The sequence below is a fragment of the Harpia harpyja genome, chromosome 7, assembly GCF_026419915.1.
Source record: "Harpia harpyja isolate bHarHar1 chromosome 7, bHarHar1 primary haplotype, whole genome shotgun sequence".
In the NCBI taxonomy this organism is placed as follows: Eukaryota; Metazoa; Chordata; class Aves; order Accipitriformes; family Accipitridae; genus Harpia; species Harpia harpyja.
The window spans coordinates 44,138,153-44,165,606 of record NC_068946.1 but is presented as its reverse complement, the minus strand read 5'-3'; the positions used below and the strand labels follow the sequence as shown (position 1 = coordinate 44,165,606).

General features: G+C 41.9%; 1 protein-coding gene across 28 annotated transcripts in view; it reads left to right on the top strand.

Moving 5' to 3' along the window:
* CLASP1 (cytoplasmic linker associated protein 1) overlaps nt 1-27,454 on the top strand; it is a 192,591-nt gene that overhangs the window by 54,965 nt on the left and 110,172 nt on the right. For 27 of the 28 annotated variants that reach the window (XM_052793236.1, XM_052793265.1, XM_052793264.1 and 24 more), the window contains exons 3-8: nt 377-455; nt 699-802; nt 1,297-1,388; nt 1,476-1,551; nt 4,507-4,604; nt 5,714-5,781. In XM_052793236.1, the coding sequence (XP_052649196.1) occupies nt 377-455; nt 699-802; nt 1,297-1,388; nt 1,476-1,551; nt 4,507-4,604; nt 5,714-5,781 (517 nt within the window). Of the gene's footprint in view, nt 1-376; nt 456-698; nt 803-1,296; nt 1,389-1,475; nt 1,552-4,506; nt 4,605-5,713; nt 5,782-11,895; nt 12,010-27,454 lie in introns of those variants that run through there. The other variant, XM_052793263.1, reaches the window with a different exon arrangement.

The following is a 27,454-nucleotide window of genomic DNA, read 5'->3' as shown; positions in this document are numbered from 1 at the left end:
GCAAATACTGAAATTGTTATGCATATGGTATGCATACATTGCACATATATACGTATGAATTTAGCATTGCGTGGCAATTATGGTTGTTGGTTTTGTCAAGTTCTTGGCAGTGAATTTTGGCTTGTAAATGCCACAGGGAGCAATAATTTGGTTGTTTTTCTGTTTGTAAAGCACCCAGCTCATCTGTCAGAAGCCACGTGAGGAAGAATTGGGTGTATCTGTGCAACCCGGTTACCTGAGCGGTGCTGACGGCGTGGGTGGGAAGGGGCCCTTCTCCCAGGGGAGCGTGTGCCAGCAGTCCCACCTCTCGCGTGTGTTGGCCGAGGCTGGGGGCAAAGGGCTGCATGCTAAAACACTGTCTGTCCTGTGCTTGCAGGTGGTTCTCCTGGGGATTGACATCCTTTCTGCGCTAGTGTCCCGCTTGCAAGATCGCTTCAAGGCCCAGATTGGCACAGGTAAGGGGTCTGTGTGTGAGTGGGGGGGATGTTGCCATTGCTCTGTTGGGATCTGCTCTGGCTGCTGCATACAAAGCCTGCTTTCTCCTCAGGAGCACACTTGGGAGGCTTTTAGTGGTTACAGGCCCTGATGAAGGCTGGGAGGGGCTGGTCCCTTCATCGGATGGGGGGAGACCAGGGGGGCTGTGCCACTGTGACAGCTTTCTTCTGAGGGATTTGGATGTTCCTGTTTTCTTTCCTCAGTGCTGCCAAGTTTACTTGATAGGCTGGGAGACTCTAAGGACTCGGTGAGGGAGCAGGATCAGACCTTGCTGCTAAAAATCATGGAACAAGCTGCTAACCCTCAGGTATGGTTGACAACCCTTCTCAGTGCAAGTGAGTGACTGGCTGCTTAAAAAGGAGAACTTTTTTCTGTCAGTCAGAGGATTTTCTCCTGTGGGTCTGTCTGAAATGGCTTCATCTCCTTACGCCTTGTTATGAGATATTCGCTTCACTTGAGAATGCTGTTGCATGTCAGGATACACGTGGGAGTGTGTCAGTGGATTTCCCAAGGATGGGATGGGTGGATGTCAAGTTGTTCTGGGTCTTTGGAAGGTACTTGCTTTCTGTAAGTAAAAGTTTTGTTTTAGCTAGTGGGGACTTGCTGTGAAGTCAGCACAGAACAAAGAATTAGTCAGATCTAAAAGTGTCTTTCTACTTCTTGTCCTGTTCTGCTCAGACAGATGTAAAGCTTACATTTAAGCTCCAGAGATGTTACAGTGTATGTCTGCTGGAAGAAAGAATCCGTCTCTTTCCCTGCCTCCTTTTTTTCCTGTCTCACCTTCTTTTCTGTCTTCCACAGTACGTGTGGGACAGGATGCTAGGAGGATTCAAACACAAGAATTTCCGGACAAGAGAAGGGATTTGCCTCTGCCTTATTGCAACACTCAATGCGTAAGTCAGAACCTCCTGCAAACCTACGTTATGTATGCAAGCCTGCTCCGTGATTCATACCGGTGATCTCTTGTTCTTTATTCCCAGATCTGGAGCTCAGAGTTTAACACTGAGTAAGATAGTGCCACATATATGTAACTTACTTGGAGATCCAAACAGCCAGGTAAGCTTTTGCTGTGAGTCATGTCTAAAGGTTGTGCTGATTGCCTTGTTGGTAAGCAAGGCTCTGTGTTCTGGCTGGTAAATTATTGCGCTGATAGTAGTGAACTCTGAACAATGCTGTTCATGAAGAGCCCTTGGCTGGTTTTGAAGAGGTATGATTTGAAGTATGCCTAAACCAGCATATCAGTTACTCCAAGAGTTCAACATAACAAGGTGAATCTGCAGGTGAGATGAACTGAGCAGGAAACCTTTGTGGGAAGGCAACTCCTGTGCCTTACAGCCTGAATGCAGGGGAGGCTGCAGGGATCCCTCTGGGCTCAGTGCAGCACCCTTCACCTTCAGAGAAGAACCAGTCTGGGCAGGGAGGGCAAATGGGACCAGTTGGGACAGCCTGGCCATGTGTACTGCCAGGAGTTGTACAGGGAGATTCTGAGTAAGGGGTAGAGGGAAGGCAAGCTGTATAGGAACCTTAAATCAGCGATCCAAGCCAAATGAAAATACCTGCTGAAAAAAAAATCTGTTACTTCTACATGCCTTTTTGTCCTGTGCTGGGCATGACATAACCTGAAATGAGATGCAAGTATGTGAGATTAGTGAGAAGAATGGGGTAGGGAAGCAGGTTTCAAACTTATGTCATGTAGTATGTGTACTAGCAGTTTTTGAATATCCCTGTTGCCTTCCCAGCATGGGTGACATGTATGTGATCCAGGTCTGGAGCGGGTGTTTAGCTGGAAGGAAGCGTGGGGCAGCCAGCTGGGAAATGGGTTTGCATTGGCTTGGGGGAGTTGGCCATATTCCCATGGGTGTCAGGGCCTCCCGTTGCTGAAGAGGAGGACTGAACGTGAAGCCGCCTTCCCTTGCTGGTTGTGCCAATGCAGGCGGATAAACCTGTTATCCCCAGAAGTTTCTAAGGAAGTTTTATGTTCAGGGTCCTTTGTAGTTCTGAGCTGTGACTGAGCAACCTGTTACTCTTCAAGGGGATACTGGGTTTAGGACTTGGACTTGTTGCACAGACAGATACCTTGGTCCTGCCATTGGTGAGCTGCTGAATGAATCAGAAAGTTGGTGAGGCTGCTGAGACATGTTTTTCCTCTGCACTGCCTCTTCCATGTGCCTGTCACAGCTCATTATGCCAGTCCCCCCCCCGCAGCTGCCGGGGGGAAATGAGGTTGATCTCTTGCCCTTCTCCCGGCTCTGGTTCCTCATCCCCAGAAAGCCCGTGCCCGAACAGATCAGACACAAATCGCTGTCGAAGTGGCTCCTGGTTGAACAGTGCCTGTCCTGGGGCAGGGGCTGGCCCTGGGCTCCTCTATGGCTGCTTCTGCGCTGCTAGTGCCTTCTGAGCTCCGGGAGACCTGATGCTCGGTCAATGCTGCCCTCTCTTGGTGATAGGTGATGGAGAAACACAGACCCAGGTCGAGTGCAGTGTTTTCCCTTTTGTTGTGGTTGTGGAAGCTGCTCTGTTACTGCTCTCTTCAGAAAGAGTGGTTTTGTTGTTTTCAACTAATGCAATTACATAACCCAGTGAGCATCTGTTATGACAACAGTAGTTAAACTATGACTACTTTCTCAGATACAAAATTGAGCATTAAAGCTTTGTTATTGCTGTGGTGGACTAAATCAAGTATGATAGTTGTGGCTCCCTGCCTTACCCAATATGGGGTTTACCCAGTACTGCAACCGTACCTCTGACTAACTTGACACACACGGGCAATCCTTCCATATCATGCCGTGAGGACCTACATGGTCAGCCGCGCTGCCTGCTGCGGCTGGAGGGGCCACGGCGGCAGGCTGGAGGTATGGCAGAGCTTTTCGGCATGCCCTGGCGCCATGGGCCTGGGCCCCAGGCTGGGCAGGCTCGCTGCAGGCGTGTGAGATGCAGGCACTGCCTCCTCTCCTCCATGGCTCTCGGAGGCAGAGAGTGAGGCTGGGTTAGGGTCTGCATACCCAAAAACTGGGGATGTCAAAGAGTCCCTCCTGAGCTGTGCCCAGAAGTCCTGCCTGGTGCTGTACAGGCTGATGGGCAGAGGGAAGAGAGGCAAGACCACTGAATGAGGGTTGGCGTGAGTGAAGGCAGGAGTTTGGAAACTGGCAGTGACCTGCTGAACGGGAAGGCTGCGGAGCAGGAGAACAGGGAGAGATGAGCGTGAGTCAAGTGTTAGGGTTTTTTTGGCTAGAAAGCAGGGCACATGTGCCTGCCCTTTGACTCCCACCTATAGGCGATTCTAGCTGGTGCCCACAAAATACCCTGTGTCTAGTCCTGATGTGTGCGGGTGCTTGGTTAGCTGCCAGGCCATCTTCTGAGAAGCAGAAGCGCAGGGCTTCGTAGGTATTTCTGTAGGCAGAGCAGATAGCTTACCTTCTCTGCCTGCTGTGTCTGATGAAGGAAAGGGGTTCAGTACAGAAAGGTGACACTTTAATCAGATTTGTGGCTCTTCTGTTGGGTGGAGAGAAGGATGTGCTCAGCAATTTCTTGCAAATCAGTTTGGAAAACATGCAAAATTCATGGAGACTTGGGTGATTGGTTACTCCTCCCTCCCTCCATATTTTGTTATCAACAGAGAAACAGAAGTTTGTAAGACAGCATTAAAAATCAGTTTGTTTTATAATGTACTAGCAGTGTAAGGTCTATTTGTGTGTGTCTTTTTTTGATCCAGTAAATGTACCTGTTGCACACGATGGGTGGAGTTTGGTAAAGGCAGCCGAGCTCCTTGTGTGTGTCCCTATGTACGAAACCTTTCATCTTATGTCTTGACTGCCTTTTCAATTAAATTAGACCTGCTGATACTGCTAATATCTGAAATGCAGGGATGGAAGCTCCTTCATGAACTCTGTGGTAATGTGTATAGTGGCAACTGTTGCTGCTGAGAAAAAGGCAAATTTCTTTCTCCAAGGTAGGGCAGGGATTTATTTAAATTATAAAGATGATTGATTTCCTCTCATATCTCACATTCAGGTTCGAGATGCAGCAATAAACAGCCTTGTGGAAATTTACAGACATGTTGGTGAACGTGTAAGGGCTGATCTTAGTAAAAAAGGATTACCCCAATCTCGGTAAGTTGAGAATGTCCTTATGTCTTCACTGGTTTTGGGCTGCTCTTTATTCCCTTCCTTCCTTTAGAAGGCTTCAGGAGCTGCATGATTGAACCTCCTCCTGGGATCAGGGTTGGGTTTTTTTTCTTCCTACAAACAGTTACTCAGGTTTCACTTAACGTGGATCCTGTACATTTGCCCAAGTATGCCACAGCATCTTCGGAAAACAGATAAAATTATTACAGATGTGTAGTTAACTGATTAAAGATTTAATGTGGTGTTTTTCCTGTATGTTCTGCACGTGTAGAGAGGAGACTTCAGAGTAGCCTGTGTTTATGCAACTTAGAAGGTTGTCATAAAGAAAAAAACCCACAGTCAATATCTTCAGTTCCAAGGCTTTATTAAAAAAAACCAAACAAACCACACCAAAACCAAAGCCCTGTCCCTCTGCTTCCGCTACTTCAGGTGCGGTAAGAAAGCTGCTCTGCATCTTGCTGCAACCTCCAGTGTGCAGGGTGGAGCATGGTTAGACCTGAGGATGGAGTAGATGGCAGTGTGTCAATGCACAGAGGGAGGATGGAAGAGGTTGTTTCAGAGGTGGGGTGCACGCAGTACTGTTGTCTCTTTTTCTCCTGTAAAAACATCTGCTGCCACGATGTGGCTTAAAGTAATAAACTCTCTGGGAAAGAATAATGAGATGTGATAAGGATCTTCTGCTCTACCAGGCCTGTGACATGAATGGGAAAGAAGTGTCAGGGCCAAAGACAAACGTTGTGTGAGGTTGTGTTTTAGGGGTGTTTTTTGTGGTATTTCTGCAAATAGTTAAGATAGGCAAAGTGGTAAAGAACTGGAAGTGCATCTACAGTTAGACTTGTCACATCTTCAGTAATGTAATATTTTTGGTTATATCTCTTACATCTCTGTAGTATCAATTGTTTCTCAGTTTTTGTTATCAGCTGATGCATGTTGTGATATATTTTTTAAATTTTAAACTTCCCTCCACACTGACATTTTTGACCATGCTCCCAATGACCTGAGTTAAGCAAAATTTGTCCTATAACATCTTAAATTAGAGATTCCTAAAAATGAAATTCAGCTGCTCATTGTGTATTTCTTTAACTTTCAAACAGGTTGAATGTAATTTTTACAAAATTCGATGAGGTTCAAAAATCTGGAAACATGATCCAGAGTTCAGGTGGTGAGTAGAAGTACTTGTATTCTCTTTTTGGTGTTTTTAGCAGTTTTCAGTTGATGAGGCATTCAGATGGACACAGAGCAAGCATTCTGTTAGGGAAAACAATTATGGGTGATTGTTCAGGCATACACACGTAGTTTTTGCAGCAAATAGAATTGATGTTTAGTTAATCTATCTTGCTAGTAGTATCAGAATGAGAATGAAGCATAAGTTTCAAGAACAGAAGGTGTTGTTAGAGCTGCGCTCCTTTTCCTCTTGAGTTTCATTAGGGAAATACATCTTCTGTTCTGAAGTCCATGTGCATCTTTGTTTAAATTTTTCATAAGGTAAATTAAATAGTAATTTAATAGTAAATTTAACAGTAATTTTAGAAGAAGCCTTTTCAATTTAATGCTCTAAATAGTACAAAAAGTGTACATATTAAGATAGCATTCCATTGAGGGATTGTATTTCGCAGTTCCTAAGTTTGCATACCTTGTATGTTTATGACTGATAGTCAAAGACCCTTATCAGAGCCTTAATTCTGTCTTTTTGTCTGAGACTAGTATTTTGCTTACTTTAAAAACAAGTGTTTATTACTGCTTTTCTTATAGGTAAGCTTATGAGAAAATATTCTTAATAAGTATCACTCATTTTCTTAGGAATAGTTTTTTTGAGAGAATTCTTGGTGAGGGAATTAATCTTTCTGCTAACGGCTGAGCAGAGCAGACATGAAGAACATGGGTTCAGTGCTGTGGGTTCCTATCAAGCTCACACTCTCTGCAAGGCCAACAGCAGGAGAGGTGATGTCCCCAGTCTTTCCTACCACACTCTCAGAAGCCAAGAGAGCATAGGTCTCTGCTCTTATAAGTTGGAGAAAAAAAATGTATTTTTCACTTCTAGGCACCATTCTTCTTGCCATATTGATTTTAAAATATGGGAAACTTCATCCCTGCAGGAAATAATAAAATTGACTTATTTGAAAGTTCTGAAGTTATATTTTGGATTATTCAGGAATGTGATGTGATATTCTCTTGTATGAAGAGATGAAGACCTAGTGCAGGTTTCTCTGTGGAATGGGTTAAAATTATGCTTTTGCATAATGTGGGAAAATATTGGCTGTATAGGTAGATGAGGCTTACAGTGGCAAAAAAGTGCAGTTGAGAAACAAATGTCCTTGTACTTTTTAAAAGGGGAGTAAATACTTAATCCCTTAGCAAACATCTTAAAGTTTTATAACCTCCAGGTGTTTGTTCTGATATCCAAACTCAAACTGAAACAAGCTTACTGCTGATACAACTTCTCTGCTTTTCACTTGGCTAGGCTAAGGTAGAATTTTTGTTTTGCTAGTAGTGGAATAGAATGGGCTTTCAAAAAAAGAAAAAGTTAATTTGATACATCACTGTACCATGTAGATTGCTTGTTGTCTGGAGTTCGAGGAGGCAGACTTGTGTTCTGTGGTGAGATGTATTGCTACACGGTCCTTTTAAACAAATGCTGTGGTGGGATGATGAGTGGGTGGGATTTCTGTTGGGTTTGTTCTCTAGGGGGAGGGGAAAAGAGTTTGGAGCTTAATGTGCCCCTAGCCAAATTTAAGCTAAGTTTACAGATGGTTTTTCTAATTCAAACGAAGGTGATCTTAGTAGAAAATCAGATGTTACAACTGATTAGAAAGGTATCTCACCTATTTCATACTAAATATATGTAAGAATAAACTTCAGTGAAGGGCAAGAAACTAGAGTTAATTTATTTGCAATGCAAGTTTTAGCTGCGCAATCATTTTAGCATCTACATATCCCAGAACAGTACCAGATACATCACTTGCTAATCCTTGGCTTTTGAGAGGTGGTTCTGGTCTCTAGACTGAGCATCCTAGCACATGTGATTCAAGGCTGCTGGTACCATGGAAAACATCAAAAGCAGGAAGATGGGACAATAGGGCTGACTCTTCTGGGCAGACAATTCTTTGTGCTATCTCTCTCCAAGAAAGCAAACAATCTGTTTAAAATTGCCAAGGAAGGATTCCATAGGAACATTTGTTGGTTTGGGGTTTTCTTTTCCCATAAGTGCAAGTAAAGCATCTATGTGTTTTAGATCTGCTAGTTTTAGGTTTGAGAATTATTTTTTTCTTTTAATACCCCTTCCTCTGTCAGTGTTTTGAAGAATTTGAAGCTTTAACATTGTTGCACATACAGCATCTGAGACCTTACACACCCTATCTCATGACCTTGACTCCATTGACAGGCTTTTTGTGCTTCCAGACACAAGTATGCCTGTCTTTCTCGCTCTGCTTAACCTGATCTGCTGATGTCTTGCTGTCTTTGCTTGCATGGTGGCTGGATGCAATCCCTAGAGTGTGTGTGTGTTAGCATTTCTCCTCCATTGAATCTCCTGCGTGGGCACTGAGACCAAAAAGTAGCCTGGGGGAATCGGAGTTGGGGAGAGTGGAGGAGTGTTAAGGGGTCAAAGAGAGCAAGGTGTGGAAAGGATAGGATATCCCATTGCTCTGCCAGAACTTTTTCATCTTCCCTAACCATGAAAAAAGTCTGTAGTTGCATGAGTTAATTTTAAAGTAGTTCTCATTTGTGAAGCTAATAATGGGAACATTAGTTATTATCTTTTTTTGTGTGTTTGAGGGCAGGGTTCAGTTTCCCATAGTGCTGTAGGCTGGTTTGTTTCTTCTTCCTTGCCCTCCAAGCGCAGCGCAAATACAGCATATGTGCTCACCATATCTAATGTGTCAACAGCTCTGTGCAACTTTCAGTTTATCTTTTTGAGGTTGTGTAAGCCAGTGGAGGAGGCTTATCTTCACCCATGGTCACAAGTTTATTATGGCCTAAAGACAAGCTAAGTTTGTCAGGTTCCTTGTGTCTCTGACGCCTCCTGCAGCTTTTGAACAGAGGTGACATTTTTAGTGGTTGTCAGAGTTACCAGGGAAGATAAGTATTGCACATCCAAAAGATTTGCCTTTCTTAGGAAATAGCTGTCTCAGTCATGTTAATCCTTTGAGTCTGGCAGAGTACAGTATTGATTATGAGGGTGTCTATCGGTTGTCATTAATACCACTCCTTTTAGATTGTAACTCCAGCAGGTGAACACACCGTTAATGCTGTAACCTCTGTGTTACATGGCCTGGATCAGATGACTTCAGGCAATACGGTGCAGTTGTACCTTGTCTTAAAAGCCCGTGTTAGTCCCTCTCTAGCTAGCACATGCTATTTCTAGCTCTGTGCAGGCTGCATGAGTGCCCCAGAGGTTTTGGGAGACAGACTGTCAAATGTTTGTACAGACTGCAGTCTGTAAGCCATTGTCAGTGTGAAATGGCACCACGGAAGGAATGGTGTCAGCTCCCTCACGCTGGGTTTTCTGCCAAGAGCTGCTCCCTGTGTTGGGTGCATACCGGCTGCAGAAAAGTGACATGCTTCACATGTTGAGGAAGGGCTTTCTGCTGTTTAGGGTTAACGCATGCCTCTGAAATGGGAAGGTTAACTTAAGCTGTATCACAACCTCCCAGCTCACTAGCAAAGATAAAGTCTAACTTTTTGTTTTTATGTGGTCTTATGGGTGAACATGGTGAATCTCTACTTCTCTGGTGGGTAACCAGCAGTAAACTGTTGGCTAAAGTGTCACACTCAACTGAGCCCTAGCCCAGGAGCACTGGAGTTGTGCTAATTACAACAAGACTTGAAAGTGGTTGTCAAACCTAACTTACTGCAGAACATAGTGGTACTGGGCAGGTGGGAAACAACTGTGGCTTCTGGAGTGGTGAAATATGGCAAAGGAACTGGTCAAAGAAGAACGATGACTAAAACTGGTCTCTTATCTCTGAGACTACTGTTTGGGATAAGTTTCCTCTACCAGCTCACTGAGGATTCAAGTAAAAGAAAGCAATTGCAGCAGCATTACTTGGGTATCAGGAGTAATTTGGAGATCAGAGAGTATGATGTAAGTAGTTAAAGACTTCTTAACTAATGGTTCCCAAGACACAAATGAACAGAAATCTTGCTTAGTCTACTAGAAAAGGTGCTTAAAATAATAGAGCATTTTCTGATCCCATGAATAAATCTAATGAATCAACTCTACTCAATGTGAATTTTAATTCTATGAAAATAACTTAGATGTTTTATATTTACTTATCTTTCTATACCACAGTCCATTAGTTCTTCTTTGAGTTTATCTTGAATTGCTTGATTATTTTTTTGGCTAGGCTTTGTTTTTATTGTTTAGTAATACAAATAATACAAGAATCAAATGTATAGTGGGGTGGGGGAGGTTTGCATAGTAATCTGAGGTGTTTCATTAAGTCAGAGGGAGGTTTTGGCATGCTGAAGTATGCTGCTTGTTGCTAGGCTACAGCAGCCCTTATAGCTAGAATATGAAGTTAAAATCCATGTTGGATTTCTCTATAATTCTTAGTGCATCTCTGTTTTGTTATTTGGCATATAATTAGTCAGCCTCTTGAAGCAAAAATTATAGTTTTTCCCCCTTTGGGCTTTCAGCAAGCTGATTATTTTTTGTGTAACTGCTTTTGCTAATTATGCAGATGCCTTATTCCCCTGGGACAAATACATTTTCAGCATGAAAGAGCCAATAGTTGCCAGCTAGTCAGCTGCTGTCTTCGTGTGGCATTGCGTGATGATCTTTAGTTGGATGTGATACAGAGAGAGGCTATTGGATGTAAACAGAGACTCCAAGAAATTCGTGCTGCATGGGTTTCCTTCGTATTATGTCTGGAAGGACCTGAGCATAAAGCGTACAGTTTTTCCATGGATTTGAATTGACTTCGGATCAGACTGAGTGATCTACTGAGAGATACAGGCTGATGGGAAACAATGACCCAAACCAAAGCTATTAGTAACCAAAACATTTTGGTGTGGTTTTTATGCTCTTGATCGTTGTGATATCATAATATGTACCATTCTTTGATGTCAGCCCTCTTTTTTTTTAAGTCACACAATTTTTGGGAGATGGTTCTACATTGGTATGTGCAGGAATATTGCAGTGGTGTGCCAGTTCGGTACCTGTGGGTGGGGAGAGGATTGAACTTTATCTATGCTGAATTTTGACTTTGCTGGTGAAAGCAATATTTAGGGATAGTGGAGGTGGCAGTGGTCTTGGGCTGCAAGGAAATCAAAGCAGGAGATTGTAAAGCCAGGAGTCTGGAGCTGAGATCTCTCCCCCATGGTTATTTGCACAGAGTAAGGTGAGGGGAGGATGCAATTTCAGTAGTTGCCTGTGTGAATTAGCATTCTAAGAGTGAGCAGGTTAATTAAAACAATGCTAAAATAGCAGATGTGATAATTCCAGTTGCTGAAAGCCTATGAAAAAGGAGCAATGTTACTCTTGAGTAGAACTACTTCTATATTTGAGATATTGTTTAAGGTAAATATGCTATTTGCTGAATGAATTCTGTTTATGAAGTTGACAACTTGGAGGCAATTAGATGGAAACTAGAACTATTCTAGATTCCTGTGTTTTGCTGGTAATAAAGCTGAGTCACTGAATGCTATTTTGATATTTATTATAAGGACGAAAAATCACCCCCATTTGCCAAGCATTGCCATGCATCTGTGGGTGGGATATTGTTTGTCAACATATATCCAAGCAACAGAATTACAGACTGGAAGGAGGGCAACTGTCAGTGGTAACGCAGAGAGGTTTTGAACCAACAAATGCTGCACTGTGCTTTTCTGCATTCATACCTCCTCGTGCAGTTTACTTTCCATTATGGCTTGTTACCTCTGAATACTGTTTTCAAGTTGAAAGAGAAAATTAATTTCATTGACTCAGCATTCCTGTGGCATAAAAAAAGCAGGGAAATACCCCTTCACCTGCATGGGGGCTGAGAGAGCAGTAATGTCTGAGTGATATTTGAATGAGTGCTATTAACTGATATTAGTACATCCTTGTGGAAGGTATAAATGGACAAGATGAGCTGCTCCTTTCTATTACACAACTTTGTAAATAAGCATATTACTGCCTCCTGGATTTTAAACTCTCAAATTTAGGAGGGAGGGATGTGAGCAAGCAGGGATAGGAGGACACATGGCACTCAGCTGAGTGCTGAGCAGGCTTTTATTTTGGAGGAGAGGTGGCAATTGTCTGCTAGGTCACACAGAGAAGTCATTTAGGAGGGTGGAGAGTTTGCTGGTGGTTAAATTGCTGAGAGACATGTACTGTAGGGCTGCTCCCAGAGCACAGTGCTCTTCCCCAGCATCTCACAGGCACTGCAGATAATGACTACAGGGAAAGGTAGGTGCTAATGAATGTGCCACAGGGATGGACGGGTTTATTTGTTAGAGTCTGAATATTTGCCTGTTAAATTTCTTTTTAACGGTGTGAAGAGACTGAAGCAATCTTGCAGTAAAAGTGGAACTTTAAAAAATAGCCTGTAAGCATCTGTAGCCTGCTGGCATCAAGCTCAGTTTAAGCTTCTATAACATATGATAAATGATCTTTTGACAGGGTGAAAGAAGAGAATGTGTGTATATGTAAGGGGACAAAACAGGTTGTGAGAGGTGAAGGACAGGTATTTTCAGATACCCTTCCTGGTCTGTGATGTTTTTTGAGTGATCACTGAGGCTTTCATTTTCTAACTGTTAACCTTGTGCAGCATCAGTTGGGAAGACTATTTAAATTGGTTATAAGTACTTTTGAATTAACATTGCATCATAGTTCCAAGAATGTGCCAAGTGGAGACATCACTGGCTTTTCTGCTTTTTTGTGTTTTAACTGTGTTTCTGTAACAGGGTATCTGTGGAAGTCGGAGAGGCTGGATGAGCTAGGTGGAATGGAAAGGCAGAGGAGCTCTGTATCCACCTGTGAAGAATTAATTTACAGGATGGTAGCATGTATTGCGTTTATTTTTGGTACATCAGAAGCCTGTGACTTTCGTCAGCTTTCAGAGGAAATGATTTGTTAGCCATCTTTGCAAAAGCTGCGTCTTTTTTCTTTCCCCTCTTCTGTCCATTCAGTGAACCTGTTGTCCTGTTGAAATGCTTATTACACTGTGGATGTAGTAGACTAAATTTAGGAAGTCTGAGATTGTCGGTATCTGAGTTGTATAGACCTGGGTTTTGTATTGATATTTACTGTCTCAAGGTGCAAGTTAATTGGCAGCTCTTTTTGTACTGGATTAGAAGGAGGAAATCAACTAGGCAAATTGAATGCTGTGGAATTGACACTACATGTGACAGTACGTGCCATTTTTATGGGCAGTTCTTGATTTTAGGGGCTTGGATACTTATAGAATATTATGGTTTCACAATGTTCTTCCAAGGTAATGATTACATGTATTTTCAGAGGAGGGAGGGGATGTATGTGTGTGGAGTTACTTGTGAACAGTCAGTAAATGCCTCCCAGCTCCAGGAACAAAACACCAAAACCTGTCTAGGCTGGTTCTCCTTCTCATTGTGAACTACATCACCTGCAACTGGACAGTGTCACCATCTACAGCTGAGAGGCCATTTCACTCTGGCTCCTCCTGTCCAGGTCAAAAGAGGAGTCGAGAATGATTATTACTTTTCTAAAGTTGGAATTGTGTAGAATAATAATCTATTATTTTTCCAAAGTTGGAATTGTGTTGAATAATTAATGAACTTAACGGCTTATTAAAGAAAACAAACACATATTTGTTGTTGTTAATGAAGCATGATGATTTCATCATGCTGGGAACTTCTCAGCTTTGAAAGATCAGCTGGTGGAATGAAGAGCCTGGGGCCATAGTCCAGCTGGTCTTATTTGTTGGGAAATGTTTGACTTCCAGGTCACCATTGTTTGTCTGAACTGTGGTAGTAGCACATGTCAGAAGAAAAATAAGTAAGTTGTTAGTGCTATTGTGTCTTCTGGATTGAATCCAAAGTACCTTGACCCTAGGATTCCCTTGCAAAGAAGCAGTAGACCAGAGTTATTTTGTGTGTGTATCTTCACTTCCCTAACCCCCGATCATTTTATATGAACACAGAAATGTTCTTCTGGCAAAGCTTTGGTGTAACCAAGCAGAACCACTCTACCACTGCATTTCATAGTATTTCTAACAGACGTGCATAAAATGTAGGCTAAAGGAGTAGGCAGAGAAATGAGATGATGCGGTTTAGCGTGGACCTCATGAGCTAAAGATTAACATAGATAATTCCATTAACACTGATGGAGGTTAAATGCATGAATATCCTGCACATCTGGAGATGAGCTGCTTTATGCAAGGCCTGTTGTCATCTTCCCTTTTGGCAAAAGTACCATGTGAATCTGAGGGACCACAGTGGTTGTCTTAGAGAACACATGCAACTTGAAACACATTGCAAGGATGAATCTACAGTCCAGTGTCCATAACAAGAATTAGAATGAATTAGAATATATCCTACACCCTTCCCATGGAAACTGCAGTAACATCTGGTAAAGCTGTGGAGGCAATCACATTTTGGTAATGCTTAGTAGTGTTGCTGTTTTCTCTGCTGTAGTCTTTTCCTCCAATTTCTTTCATGTTTGTCGGTGTCAGGTTGGTTTCATTTGTAAAACAAAGCCTCAAATCTGCAGTGGTCATTGTCTTTAAAATGTCTGGACCAGTTTCCTGGTATCTTCTGTGCTGCTTTGCCTAGTTGGGTCTCCTTTGTGGATTTTTTTGTCAAAGAGTTAAGGGGTCAAGACTAGAGCAATATTAACTCTGGTGATGTTTTCACATGAAAGGACTAACTCTAAATGTCATGGTTTTGATCTGTTAGCTTTGTCATTTATTGTACACAGCATCTTCCAAGGGCAAATTTATCAATAGCGTAGTTCATGCACATGCATGTGCATGCACACACATATTGGTCACTGTGAATGTAGCAGTGATTTTTAAGTCAGCCTTTTAATTCTCAACAATTCTCTGACAGATGGGAGTACAAATTCCTCAAATATTTTAAAGGAAGGCTGGCATGCTAAGGGCAACCTTGTGTGAGTAAAAAGTATCCCATATTTGTATATTCTGCAGATTAATGAAACTTATTTGGCTTCTGTTTGTTCATGTATTTCACACACACTGGCTTCAACACTTGTTGGGGAAGCACAGTAAAGTACTTCAGTGAGCCCAAGTGAAGGTATCACATGCTTTCTGCTGCTATGGAAAGAACTACAAAAGTGTTCTTGATATAGGAAATTTTGCCTGAGGCTCACAAACAGTTCAGTCTCTGCAAAAAGCGGTGGAGGGGTGGGGATCTTCCTTCCCCCTTTTTGTATGTTGGCTGGGTGCTGGGTTCTTGAGAGTAGTCTCCTGATACTTCAAGTAAATGCTCTGGGCTGTTTTTATATAGAATCACTGTCCCATTTAGAATTAAGTTGCTGTCCTTAATCAGCAGCCTCAGCAATGGCCAAAGGCTGCTTGGGGGAGTGATGAAATTTCCTGCACCTCTTATGGAGCACTTTGAATTCCTGTGCTGCTGCTGCTCATTTATTTGATGAGATTTGTTTTCAGGTTGAGCATGTAACAAGTGAACTGAGTTTAGCTGCTTTTATTAGCAGCCTCTGAGGACAGTACTTGCCCTAAGGTAATTGGTGAACTACAGGACAGGCTTTTAGGGGCAATAAAAGTACATGAGACATGCGTGTTTGTCCTGTTGGTGACAAAGAGCATCCATCCCTGCCCTTGCAGAACAGTTTATGTATATCGTAATGACAGTAGCTGCAGCTTCCGTAACCATGAGATTTTATTCAAGTGTCTAGACTGAAGAGCACCTGGTTGATTTCTAAAGAACCTAAGAGCAAATGCTTGCAGGCTTGAAGGTCGTCTCATATCTAGTCACTTTTTCATATTCAAATCATTGACCTTAGGCTGGATGAGATTAGACTACCAAGTCCATTTCTGAGGAAGAGTTACTAATACAGATGGTGTATCCAGTTTTACCATACAGTGGTGGAACAATAACTGCAGTTTACAGCCATGTGAGTCAGTGGCATGAAGAGGACCTTTTTTCTAAATGCGGGAGTGGACAAGTGCTGGTTTGTCATGCCAGTGGGAAGTACAGTTAATGCATTGTCTGTACTTGGCCCTGGTCTGACATTACATTGCCCTCTTCCTTCATTATGTTTGGCTGAAGTATTTTGTTTGTAGCTCAGATATACTGATGTGAAATACAACAAACCCAAGCTATAATAAGTAAAAGCGTCCTATTTTTGTAGTATTAAGACAGCAAATACTGTATAATGACTGGGTTTCTTTTGCCTGCTGAAGGAATTAATTCTGCCCTGGTGCTCTGTCAAAGAAATCCTTTTGTTGCATTGTGCAAAGCAGTTTGATTCTTTCTTGTTTATTCCCCTAGAAGCCCCAAATTGCAGACAGCCCTGAATAATCCTGGCTTGGTTTACACCCTACACATAGCCTGCAGCGAGCTCATTGCAGCCAAATCTTCATGAGGAAAACTGCTAATGGCTGCTTCTTTGCGGTTGGCCTTCAGAGTCAAGGCAGGTAAATTTTAGTACAAACAATGCACTATAGAGGAAGAAATAATTACCTTCATTTGCTGTACAGTGTCACCTGAACTGCTTTTCTTGAGAATGGCTAAACCTATAGCAACTACATTTCCAGACCTGCTCCTTTTCCTGTGGCAGACCCGTCCCGCCTTCCTTCAGGGCTTGTCAGGGCACCCTGAAAGTCCTTTAGATGCTTGACATGGAAGTTTCTGGTATTAGATGCAGACACTAATGTCCAATGAATATGAAACATATCTGGACTTCATTGAAGACCAGGATGGATATTGGTTTGATAGAGAGTTTTGGATGCTTATATACAGAGGTAGGAAAGATAAATTTACACTATTTTTAGTCCACATCTGTTCCCTTTGATGTTAATGGACTCTTTCTAATGATTTCAGTGGGAAACGAACAGGGTCCTTTGTAAACTGCTAGTTGACTATGTTGTAATAGCCTTGTATGGGTGTTTTAGGCATGATTGCTCCTAGTCTTTCAGAGGGAAGGGGGAAGTAGAAGTTTTATGTGTGAAATAGTGTTGGTACTGCTTCTCCTAGTGTTTTCTGTATGCAATTGGCATTGGCTCATAACATTGGTGCTGCCTCCACCCCCATGTAATGAGACTGTTCCCTTTGGGTGTGAAGTGGGTAGAGGGAAGATCGATACGTCTTTAAGAAATGATGCATGTCTTCCACATGTATCTCTCTGGAGTAATGGCACTCCTGTTTAGTGGAGCTCTGGCTCATAATGAGACCTGACATTTCTAATTAGGTCTGCTTTATGAAGAATGGGTCTAACTTTGTTCTTGATCATTTATATTTCTCCCCCTGACCCCCCCAGCTCTTGCTTGTGAGTAGGAGGGAGCGGGGGCAGTCCTGGAGCCAGCCCCGGAGCAGCAGGGCTGGGCACGCTTCTTTCCTGCTGCAGCTCTGCCAGCGCACTTCAGCTCCGATTTATGCTCCTGCTGTTTGAGCTCTGTGCTGGGCAGGAGCTGAATCTGCAGAGACTTCTAATCACACGGAGCTTCTGTGATGTGGAGAGACAATCACGCTCCTTTTCACTGGAGACTTAAATAAGATATGATCCCAAGGTTCCACAGGCAAAATGTTTATGCACCAGCTCACTGAAACTTATGCTCTGTCCCCTCCCCCTTAAGAAGCTCCATACTTGTCTCTAGTGCTTTCTGCAGATGTCTCCCCCCCCCCCCCCCCCCCCCCCCCCCCGCCCCCGCGATGTGCTGGATCTTGGCTACAGTGGGCTTTCTCCAAGGATCTGAGACTGGGCTGGGTCTTGCATATGCACATTGTGCTCCTTGCTTGCTGCTCCCCTTCATGTTGCTCCCTGAAGCTTATTTATTATCATGGGCTCTAGAGCACTCTTGTCCCTATTTTTGTCCAAACTATTTCTTGTTTATAGCAGTGTGGTGTAAGCAGCTCTGGGCACTCTGTTGCCTGAGAGTGTGGGAGATGTGGTAGGGATAACTGGGGTACTGGGGAGTTTTGTGGCAGAGGTGGACTCTGCAAGGTACCGTAGAGTAGTCTGAGATAAACGTGAAGCCTTTATTTTATCTAGCTTGGCAGCATTAAAAATAGGTGAAACTCTTGGTGGGGACAGGTGATTGCTTGACAACTGTGGGGAACAATGTGTTTTGTACAAAGCAGCAGGGCACTCCATCAGCTACAGCGGGACGTTCCCTGCTGGGCCTCTGGTGTGTGCACAAGGAAATGGTTCGGTCCTTTCCACCTGCTTCTGCGTGGGAAGGGTGGATCACAGGGCCGTCTGAACCAGCATGTTTTACATGCCCTAGAAAATGCTGTATGCTAGCAGTGTGAGGTGAGAATATACCTGAGCAATGTTTGATAGTGCTCTGCACCCTTGGCCAGTGATGACCCTACCAGCTGTTTTTAGAAGCAGGTGATCTCTGCTTCCTTATGGCATGGTAGTGATTTCTGTAAAACAGCGCACAGTACAAATACCATGAAAGACTGTGGTGAGCAGCTCATCCTTTAATTTTTGGGCTAGAAATTTGGCTTTTCTGTATCTATAACACATAGACCGCTTATTTCAGAAAACCTCCAAATTGGAAGTAAGACCTTTTCCAGCAAGAGATTTTCAGCTGGTTTTATGCAAGTTCCAGTAGTTCACGTACTACAGGGACTGAGGGGACAGCCCTATGTGCATTTTTTCCATGAGCTGATGGTTCTTTCACTGGGGATGGTGAGTGAAACGCTGTAACAGGTTGCCCAGAGGATTTCCATACATGGAGACTTAAAAAGCTTGGCTGGATGAGGCCCTGAGCAATACAGCTTTGTTAGCCCTGCTTTGGGAAGGAGGTTGGATCACTTGACGTCCAGAGGTCCCTTCCAACCTAAATTATTCTACAATTTTATTTTTCCTTCAATAGGAGGCAGTAGTTATCCAAGAACTCCAAATTCTCTTTTTTTTTTTTTACTCAGTACTTCTATAGCTGTGTATGTTAGTAAGCTAAAGACAAAGATTGCCAGTGTCATTTGAGATGGTGTGTTTGTCTGTTACTTAACACTTCAGTTTATCAAAAGTGGTAACAGGGCTAAAGACAGAAGAAAATGTGACCTCAGCTAACAACACAACCTGATGTCAGCATGAAATAGCTGCAAGCCACAACAGAGGCACTTCTATAAATGGCAGCGTGTATCATTTAATGTACATCCTCTGCTGATTTGGTGTTATACCAGAACTGATGAGAATACTTTATTCTAGTTTTATTGGTCTGTCATCAGTGTGACTGTCAAGTTGCACATGGGCATATTTAGTGAAGAATTAAGATGCAGATTATTCTTTGATTTTAATATTAAGAACTTAAAGCTTGATATTTAAATGTGGATGTATTCTAATTGTTTATCTGAGGAGCAGCTTGCTACAAATGAGTAGGTGAGACTATATTTTCTTCCATTTAATCTTCATGCTGTTCTTCAAAATATTGTTTTTAGAAGTTTTCTGAACCTTTACTTGTAATGGTAAGCTTTATTTTGCTGGCTGAGCTTTGTGTTCCAGTTCCCCATGTGGAAAAACTAAATGTTTCTTTTAACTCATGTTTGAATGTATTTTTTTCATCTCTGTGACAAAGTAAAGTTTTTTGATCCTCTTCCCTCATAACATTTGCAAATGAAAGTGAAGTAAGCCTGGTTTAAATGTAATCTAGGTGACTAAGAACCACCCCTCCACCCCAACAAACCCACCCATGTTCCATGCAGTAATTATCAGTGGTTCTTTGTGTCAGTGGGAGGGGTTTTCCAGATGCTAGCAGGAATCAGTAGGATCCTGGTTCTAATATTTAAAAACTAAAAACAAAACTACTATCAAACAAAGAGGGAATGGAGGTTCTCCAGCCCACCTCCTCTGTTCTGCTTTTCAGTGAAGCCTTCATCAATTCAGTCTCCAGGTTGTAAAGTGGAGGCAATGCAATAGTAGAGACCCATGAAGCTGTGCATGGGAAAGAAGGCAAGGCAAACAGTTCAAAATTATGCTATTGAAGCATTGATTTCTTATGAGTGCCAGTATGTAAAGGTGGCATTGAAATTCATGTTTCCCAGTTAAAACACCAGATCTTACTTGCTTTCAATCTCTGGAGCAAAGCTGAAAGTGAATCTATAGCTGTCTGTCACGTGCTGTGCTTCATGTGTGCCAATTCCTCTGTTTGCTAATTCTTCTTTAAGTGAAGGCAAGCACAGATGGTTGCTAAAGAGAACCAGATGATTTGCCAGCATGATGGTGTGTTTGCAGGAGTGAGACTTGGACAGGCTTGAGGCTGCTTTGTTGTCATTGCTTTTAGTTCAAAGTTTTCATTTACAAAGTTGAAACTCCTTAGTTCAGTCCCCTTTTTTTTACTTTGTGGTGAGATTCATTTATGTTTTTTTTCCATTCTAGCAAGGTGCTTGTTCACCTTTCAGTCACTTATTGTTAAGGAGCCATTCTTGTTAGCTGTGGAGCCTAAACGAGCATGGGACATGTATGGAGAAGTTAAAATGTAGGACATGCCTTAATTCCATAAGAGACTTATGGATTCCTCTCTCCATAGTGCCAGGAGTCAAAGGTCTCCTCATCCCTTCACAGACCCTTTCCTTCAAACTAAATAATGCCAAGAAGAGACCCTCACCAGTGGGGCAGCATGAGTGTAGTTTCATCTTTTTAGCTCAATTGAGTTAGCTCAGCTGGACTGAAAGCCCCCCAGGTGCTGGTTAATATGCAGGCTAATGGTTCAAAGCTTGCTTCCCTGGCTGGCTAGTGGCTCCTAAGCACATATTCAGTATTTGGGAACATCTAAGGAACTGGTGGGCTGTGCACAATATCCAGTGAACCAGGATGCTGCTGGTCACTGATTGCTTCAGGCTGCCATGGCAGTACAAATAGTAAAGAGACATTGTATAACTAAGCCATTCAATTCCAGTGTGGACAAAATAATAACTATTGCTACTTGGAAACAAAGTGCTCTGTAATGGAGGTGAGTGATTCAGGTGGCTCAATGACCCAAGTGGTTGAGTTGCGAGCCTCAGATGAACCAGGCTGATCCTGCTCTCATGTTCTGGGAGGCCCCAGACTTTCTCTCTGAATAGAGTCATAGCTGGTAAAGCACTTTGCCACATATGTAGAATCATTATCCCTAGACAGAAGTCTTTTACTTCTGGGGTACTGCAAAATATACAGGACTTCAGTACTCATGCTTGCAAAAAGAACAAAGTGGTCCAGCAGACCCCTCAAGCTGTAACTGGTGCTTGCCTTCTCCAGAAATGCTGAAGGTTTATCTACATGTTGAGCACAGAATTTGGGTTTAGGGATTTGGTAAGACATTATTGTCATGGTTTAACCCCAGCCAGCAACTAAGCACCGTGTGGCCATTCACTTCCCCCCCCCCCCCCCCGTGGGATGGGAGAGAAAATTGGGAAAAGAAGTAAAACTTGTGGGTTGAGATAAGAATGGTTTAATAGAACAGAAAGGAAGAAACTAATAATGATAACACTAATAAAATGACAATAGTAATAATAAAAGGATTGGAATATACAAATGATGCATAATGTCATTGCTCACCACCCGCTGATTGATGCCCAGTTAGTTCCTGAGTGGTGATCCTCCTGCCCCTGCTCCCCCCAGTTTATATACTGGACATGATGTCACATGGTATGGAATACCCTGTTGGCCACTTTGGGTCAGCTGTCCTGGCTGTGTCCCATCCCAACTTCTTGTGCCCCTCCAGCCTTCTTGCTGGCTGGTCATCAGAAGCTGAAAAATCCTTGACTTTAGTCTAAACATTACTTAGCAACAACTGAAAACATCAGTGTGTTATCAACATTCTTCTCATACCTAACTCAAAAGTACAGCACTATACCAGCTACTAGGAAGGCAATTAACTCTATCCCAGCTGAAACCAGGACAAATATTTTCCCACAAATTTTATTCCTGTTTCTGAGTTTTGGCTGTTTCTGGAGGCAGGGTGCTGCTAACTGCTAGCTTGCACCCCGTGTTTGTTTTTCAGTAACAGCTGTTGACAGATGGCAGTGCCCTATGAGTGCTCCCTGTTATTTGTGGTTAAACAAAGGCACCAGCAGCCTATGTTGCATGCTAAAAATTACTGAATTGGGTGGAAAAAGATTTATGTGGCCTTTTCTTCAGCAACACAGTCAGTCTGCTGACATTTTCTGATATGCTACTACTGATACACTGTTTTCCTTCAGTTCACATCTTTATAGACTATGGTCAATTGTTCATGCTAATTTTTTTTAGTGTTAGTTCTTCATACTGATTCTTCAGATAGTCTAAGCAATGCCTGAAAACCGCTGCTAATAATAAAAACTTGCTAATTTGGTACTCATATCTGCCTCCACTTTCACATCTCCTCTGTGCTATTGCCACTTCCATACCCGATAGTGTTTGAGTCATGGAGTTTCTGAGCATTTTTTCATGTGCCAACAGATAGTAATCCTGCCTGTCAAAGCGAGTATTAACACTTAGTTACATGTGGCATAACACTGACATGGTCATTCCTTCTGCTTCTGATTTGTGAAAATGTAAAGCAAACGCATAACAGTCTGGAATACGACTGTTGCTCAGCAGCATTATTATACTTTTAAGAAGAAATTACTTGCTTGTCAAGCTCCTTTTACTTGGTGAATGAGTAAATGGAACCAGTAAGTCTCTTGTCTCAAACAGTTTTTACAACTGGTTGAAGTTGCATGTGCTTTGGGACAGATGTACTTGCAAGGCTGTGGGTCACTGTGAAAACCCAGATGAGTAAGCCCAGAAGTTGAAGGTTCAAAATTGAAAGTCAGATGAAGTTTGTAACTAGTTGTTGCAATTTGAGGATTGGCTTCAGTGTCTCTTTCAGCTAGTAGAAGGAAAGTCTTGGTGTCACCTGGATTCTTGATGTTGCTACACCAAATAGTACAAATAATAAATACAAACCACCAAATATATATATACACACACTTGTATATAATACAAGTGTATAGCTTTGCACATCCAAGTGAGAGGCTATTGTGAAATGAATGATATACAAGGACCATTACTTCCCTCATTAGACTTTGCTGTGTAAAGCATATTTCATTTTGAACAACTTTCTTTTTTTTAATTCTCCCAAACTTATGTACTCCTTTTTGGTATGTGTAAAAGGAGCAGTCATATTTCAAAAGGTCTTTCAATGAATTTTTAAATATGAATGTTAGAAAGCAGACTCAAGCCATCTTAGTCATGGTGCATCCTTGTAATGTTTGTACCTCTGACTCAAGGCGTGCTCCTGTATCTGAAATGAAATGTGTTTAAAATCAAAGATTTTAATTCTTTGACATGTATCATTCTCTTTTGTTTCTGCTCTGGAATGTAATTCCTAGGTGCATCTGGGTGCCTTAGCGCATGAGACACAAAGTGCCCTTAATAACCTTGAACTTAGGCTTTTTTTTGCCATACAGTACACAGGTGTATTACAGAGCATCATGTATTTGAGAACCTGCAGGGGGGACACTGCATGAGCTCACCCTTCTGAAGAAAATCATCCATTTTTGCCTCTTGTGGAACAGAGAGAATGCTCTTCTGCACCTCCTCTGCTCTGAGTCGTGCCTTTTCTTCTGTATAAGAATGTGAAGTGAGGGGAAGATGACAACAAAATAATCTAAAAATAAGGAATCAATAAAAATGGGGCTATAGGAAATGATGCAAACGTGAGGAAGCAGCATCCTCCTATCTTTGATTTCAAAGATGCTTGAAAGAGCTTTTCTTCCCTCAGATCTCGCCTGTCCTCTGTGTGGCCTGATGGCTGCAGCTATTTATGCTGGGATGATTATCTTCATAGTAAACTTGGAAAACAAATCTCTTCTTCCCATTCATCACTTATGGTAAACCTGGGTTCTGGGAAAGATTTCATCAGTTGGATTGCATCAGTGCTACTGCACTGAAAAAGGCCCAGTAAGTAGTTGAAGACCATTATCTCAACCTGGGAACCTGTTACAGAGTTTCCAAGATAGAATTGTCTCAGACTTAGCCTTATTTATTTTAATGTGTTGAACAACTTTGAAAGAAGCCTGTTTAGGATTGAAGTAATCTATTAGTTTCTATTGTCACTCCTGATTAGGACTTATGCTCAAATGTTGTCCTACTTGGTTTTGCAATTGGTTCCTCATGTGCTCTCTTCTGTTCCTAACTGGTAGGATATTACAATATTTTGAATCTACTTTACCTTGATTTCTCTGCCTGTTCTCCCACACCCCCCTGAATACAAAGGTCTTCAGTCTTGTAAGTCCCATAGAGCAGATTGTTCTAAAGGTTTGGAGGCCTGTCCAGAAGGTCTTCATGCATTGAGGTACATGCCATAATGTGTCTGAACAGGAGCAAGGTTTAAATTGGTCATCCTTGATTCATCCTAGATAGTTATCCTAGGATTTGAATCTGTGTCTAGCGATTTACAAAATATCAACCAAGAAGGCATTCTTAGTGGGATTATTAGACACTTGAAATATTTCTTGGGTATGATATTGTTTTAATAATTTTTTACTTTTAGCATCAAACTGTATGAAGTGACTTTATAATAATGGAGGATAAGGAATCATGACTTCAGTCACTAGAAAGTATTTAATTGAATTACTGGACTGAAAGGGATGCCTGTTATTTCCTTTTTGAGCATGATATGGGTTGATATGACAAATGAGACACATACGTGCCAGTTCCCAGGATGGCTTACAAAGCACACAGCTCATGAAGTCTCGTTATATGTGTTTTGCAATGATTTCTGTCTTCCCTTCTCTACTCCCTATCCCAGCTTCCCTGTGTGTTGTAGAAACTTAATCTGTTTTCCTCTCCTTTGTTCTTTCCAGAGCCAATTTCCATTTCCCAAAACTAACTCAGGCAATGTACATCAAGTATCATATTAAGCTCTGTACTGGTTACCTAGTTACGTGCATTGCTTGACCACAGCGAGACCAAAAATAACTGCTGTGCTGGCAGTAAAGATCACTTGGTTGAGTGTCCTGCCTTTATCTGATGACTGTTTTCCCCCTTTCTCAAAAAAAATTCCACCCCACTCCAAATTAGCCAGCAAATTTAGAATGTGGACGGATAGTGCCAGGTGGCAGCCAAATGGAGAGAATAACCTCATAGGCTTCATTTCCTGGTAGACTCCTCATAGTTGGCAGGAAAAGTTGCCAGGGTGTGGGGTCTGCGTAGGTGATGCTGGAACAAGTTGGCACTTGAAAAGAAAGATTTCACTGTGTTAGGTATTCTCTATGTTTTAGGCAAGTAGTAAAAATTCATGTAAGTTTTACGGTTTATGAGTTTAAGCTTTAGGGTGAATTGTACGTCCTAGAACTGAAATAAAAGTAAGAACTGTTCATCTTAACATGTATATATATGATTTTCTTTATTATTTGACACAGTATTTAACAAAGCAGAAACACAGTGGTGTAATGGAGTCTGTGGTTCTCCTGGTGACTGCTGCTTACATCATGAGCAGCCTGTTGAAAAGGGGACAGCTTGTTTCTAGGAGCTGAGTCTTTATATGGACTACACTTTACAGCTTGCAATTTAGGAATAAAGTGTAAATGTCATGCATGAAGGGAAATGGTGCCCTACAGGGTAGGCAAATCAGTGCAAGGGGAAGAAGCTGCTATCTAATTTGTCCATTTGAATTATCAATGCAGTGATCTTTCAGGGTCACAGATGTACAAAATGGCTGTGTCAGCCAGACATGCCTTAGGGAGAGGAGAGATCTCAAGCTGTTTAGAAAATTATTCCTTATATTAATGAAGTGTTTTCTTTTTGGTTTTGACTTGTTGACTCCTTTCAGGTCTTGCATGGATGCAAGTGTGCCTGTGTGAAACCAGAAATCTATATAGATGGAAATCAGTTGTGTTTAACCTGTGAGACTGGGATGGAGGTTTTCTTTGCATCTGCACAGATTTGAGATTCCTTAAGGCTGTTCAGATCTGGGTTGTTTAGTTTCATAAATGCCAACATTTGCTGTTCATGTTGCCTCACTTAATGATTTCAGTGTCTCTTCTGAATGAGGAAGGATGGTAGGACTTAAACCAACAGTAGTCACTACCTTGTCTGAATCTTGTTCCACATCAGCTACTCTGAGTTGACAGAATCACATTTGAGAAGGTGTTACTGCTGAAGAAAGATGAGTGATTTTGTTGTTGGGGGTTTTTGGGGGGTGTTTCGTTTGGGTTTTTGGGTTTTTTGGTTTGGTTTTTTTGGTTGGTTTTTGGTTTTTTTGTTTTTTTTTTTTTTTTTGTGGGTTTTTTTGTGGGTTTTTGTTGTTTGGTTTTCCCCAGCAGTGGTGAAAATGGCTAAGGCAGGCTTTCTCTGCAGTCAGCGTTTCCAGCTTTTGCATGGGAACCTCTTTGAATTTTAATGTCTCCGATTCCATTTAGGTCAGTATTTGTTTTGTAAAGTCTGTAATGGTTATATCCAGAGTAAGATGTTTAACTAGGTTGTGATTAATGTTTGTATTCTTTGTGGTAAATGTGAATGGTTCTGCTTGGCTTAACTTTCTTTCTTTAGGGCTAAGTTAAATTAACTTTCTTTCTTTAGGGCTAAGTTAAATTAACTTTCTTTCTTTAGGGCTAAGTTAAAGCTACCTTGCATTTGCTGTAGCTTAAGACCAGCACAAGGGCTGTTACTGTGGCTCAGCTGGTGTCTTATAACTTGTTAAGCAGCAATAATTTGATTGTGGGTCTGAGTATTAAGGCAAATTCATCCTTCGTTTTTACTTGACAGACTTTGCCCTTGAACCAGAGGAGATCTCTTGCCTGTTTGTAAATATGTTTATTCATAGGTTCCACCACCTCTTACCAAGTTCTGAACTTTGATTTAAACCAAGTGACTAAGGTCAAAATTACCCTGTGCTTAGTCCCTTTGTGTAGCTTTCCTTGTGGGTAAGGTGGTCTCGGGGTTAGAGTCAAGTGATATAGGAGATACAGTAGAAGAACTGGTAGAATTCAGGTCAGATGAATCAAGATTTTACTGGTCTGTCACACCACATTTTTCTAATTCTGATTTCCTAATTGATCCTGACTGATCTTTGTATTTGATGCAGTAAGTAACTTTATGTGGGGAAACTGATTTCTTTCATCATTCTTTCATGGATGTAACAGCAGTGGAAGTTTTCTGCTGTGCACAGAATATATAGGAAGAAAACAGGATGGTTACTAAAGAACTCAAATGACCACCTGTGGCATCAGAGTAAATTACTGAGTCCCATTTGGGACCAGCTTTCAGTCATGGCAGAAAATTTTGGATGGCTGAGGGCAGGCTTAATTTTTACCTAGGTGCAGAGACCTGAGGATGGTTGAAAAAGGATGCTAAGCCATGGGAAGAAAGTGAATAGCACCATTAATGGAAGCCAAATAAGAACAGGTTAAGTAGGATTATGTTAGACTGATTAGAACACAGGTGCTTGCATTTCTTCAACTGTCCTTTTTTTAAAAGAAAGGGAGGAGGATCTTTGTGCTTGTTTTTCCTATATATAAAGCCTGAGTAACAGTAATTATTTTTAACTATGTTCTGACTGCATTATTTATATTGTAAGCTCTTTGAGAGAAATTTTTTTTCTTTGTAGCACTTCAGAGTCCCCCTGCTTGCTCAGGGTTTCACATTGCCTCTGAAATATGAATATTGTATTTAGTAGTCTAAAGTCATTAATGACAAAAGGAATGAAAGTTTCAGCAATGTCTTGACTCTACCTTTTTACCCACTCCTCCTGAATATGACTGCTTTTATTTGCTATACCTAATAA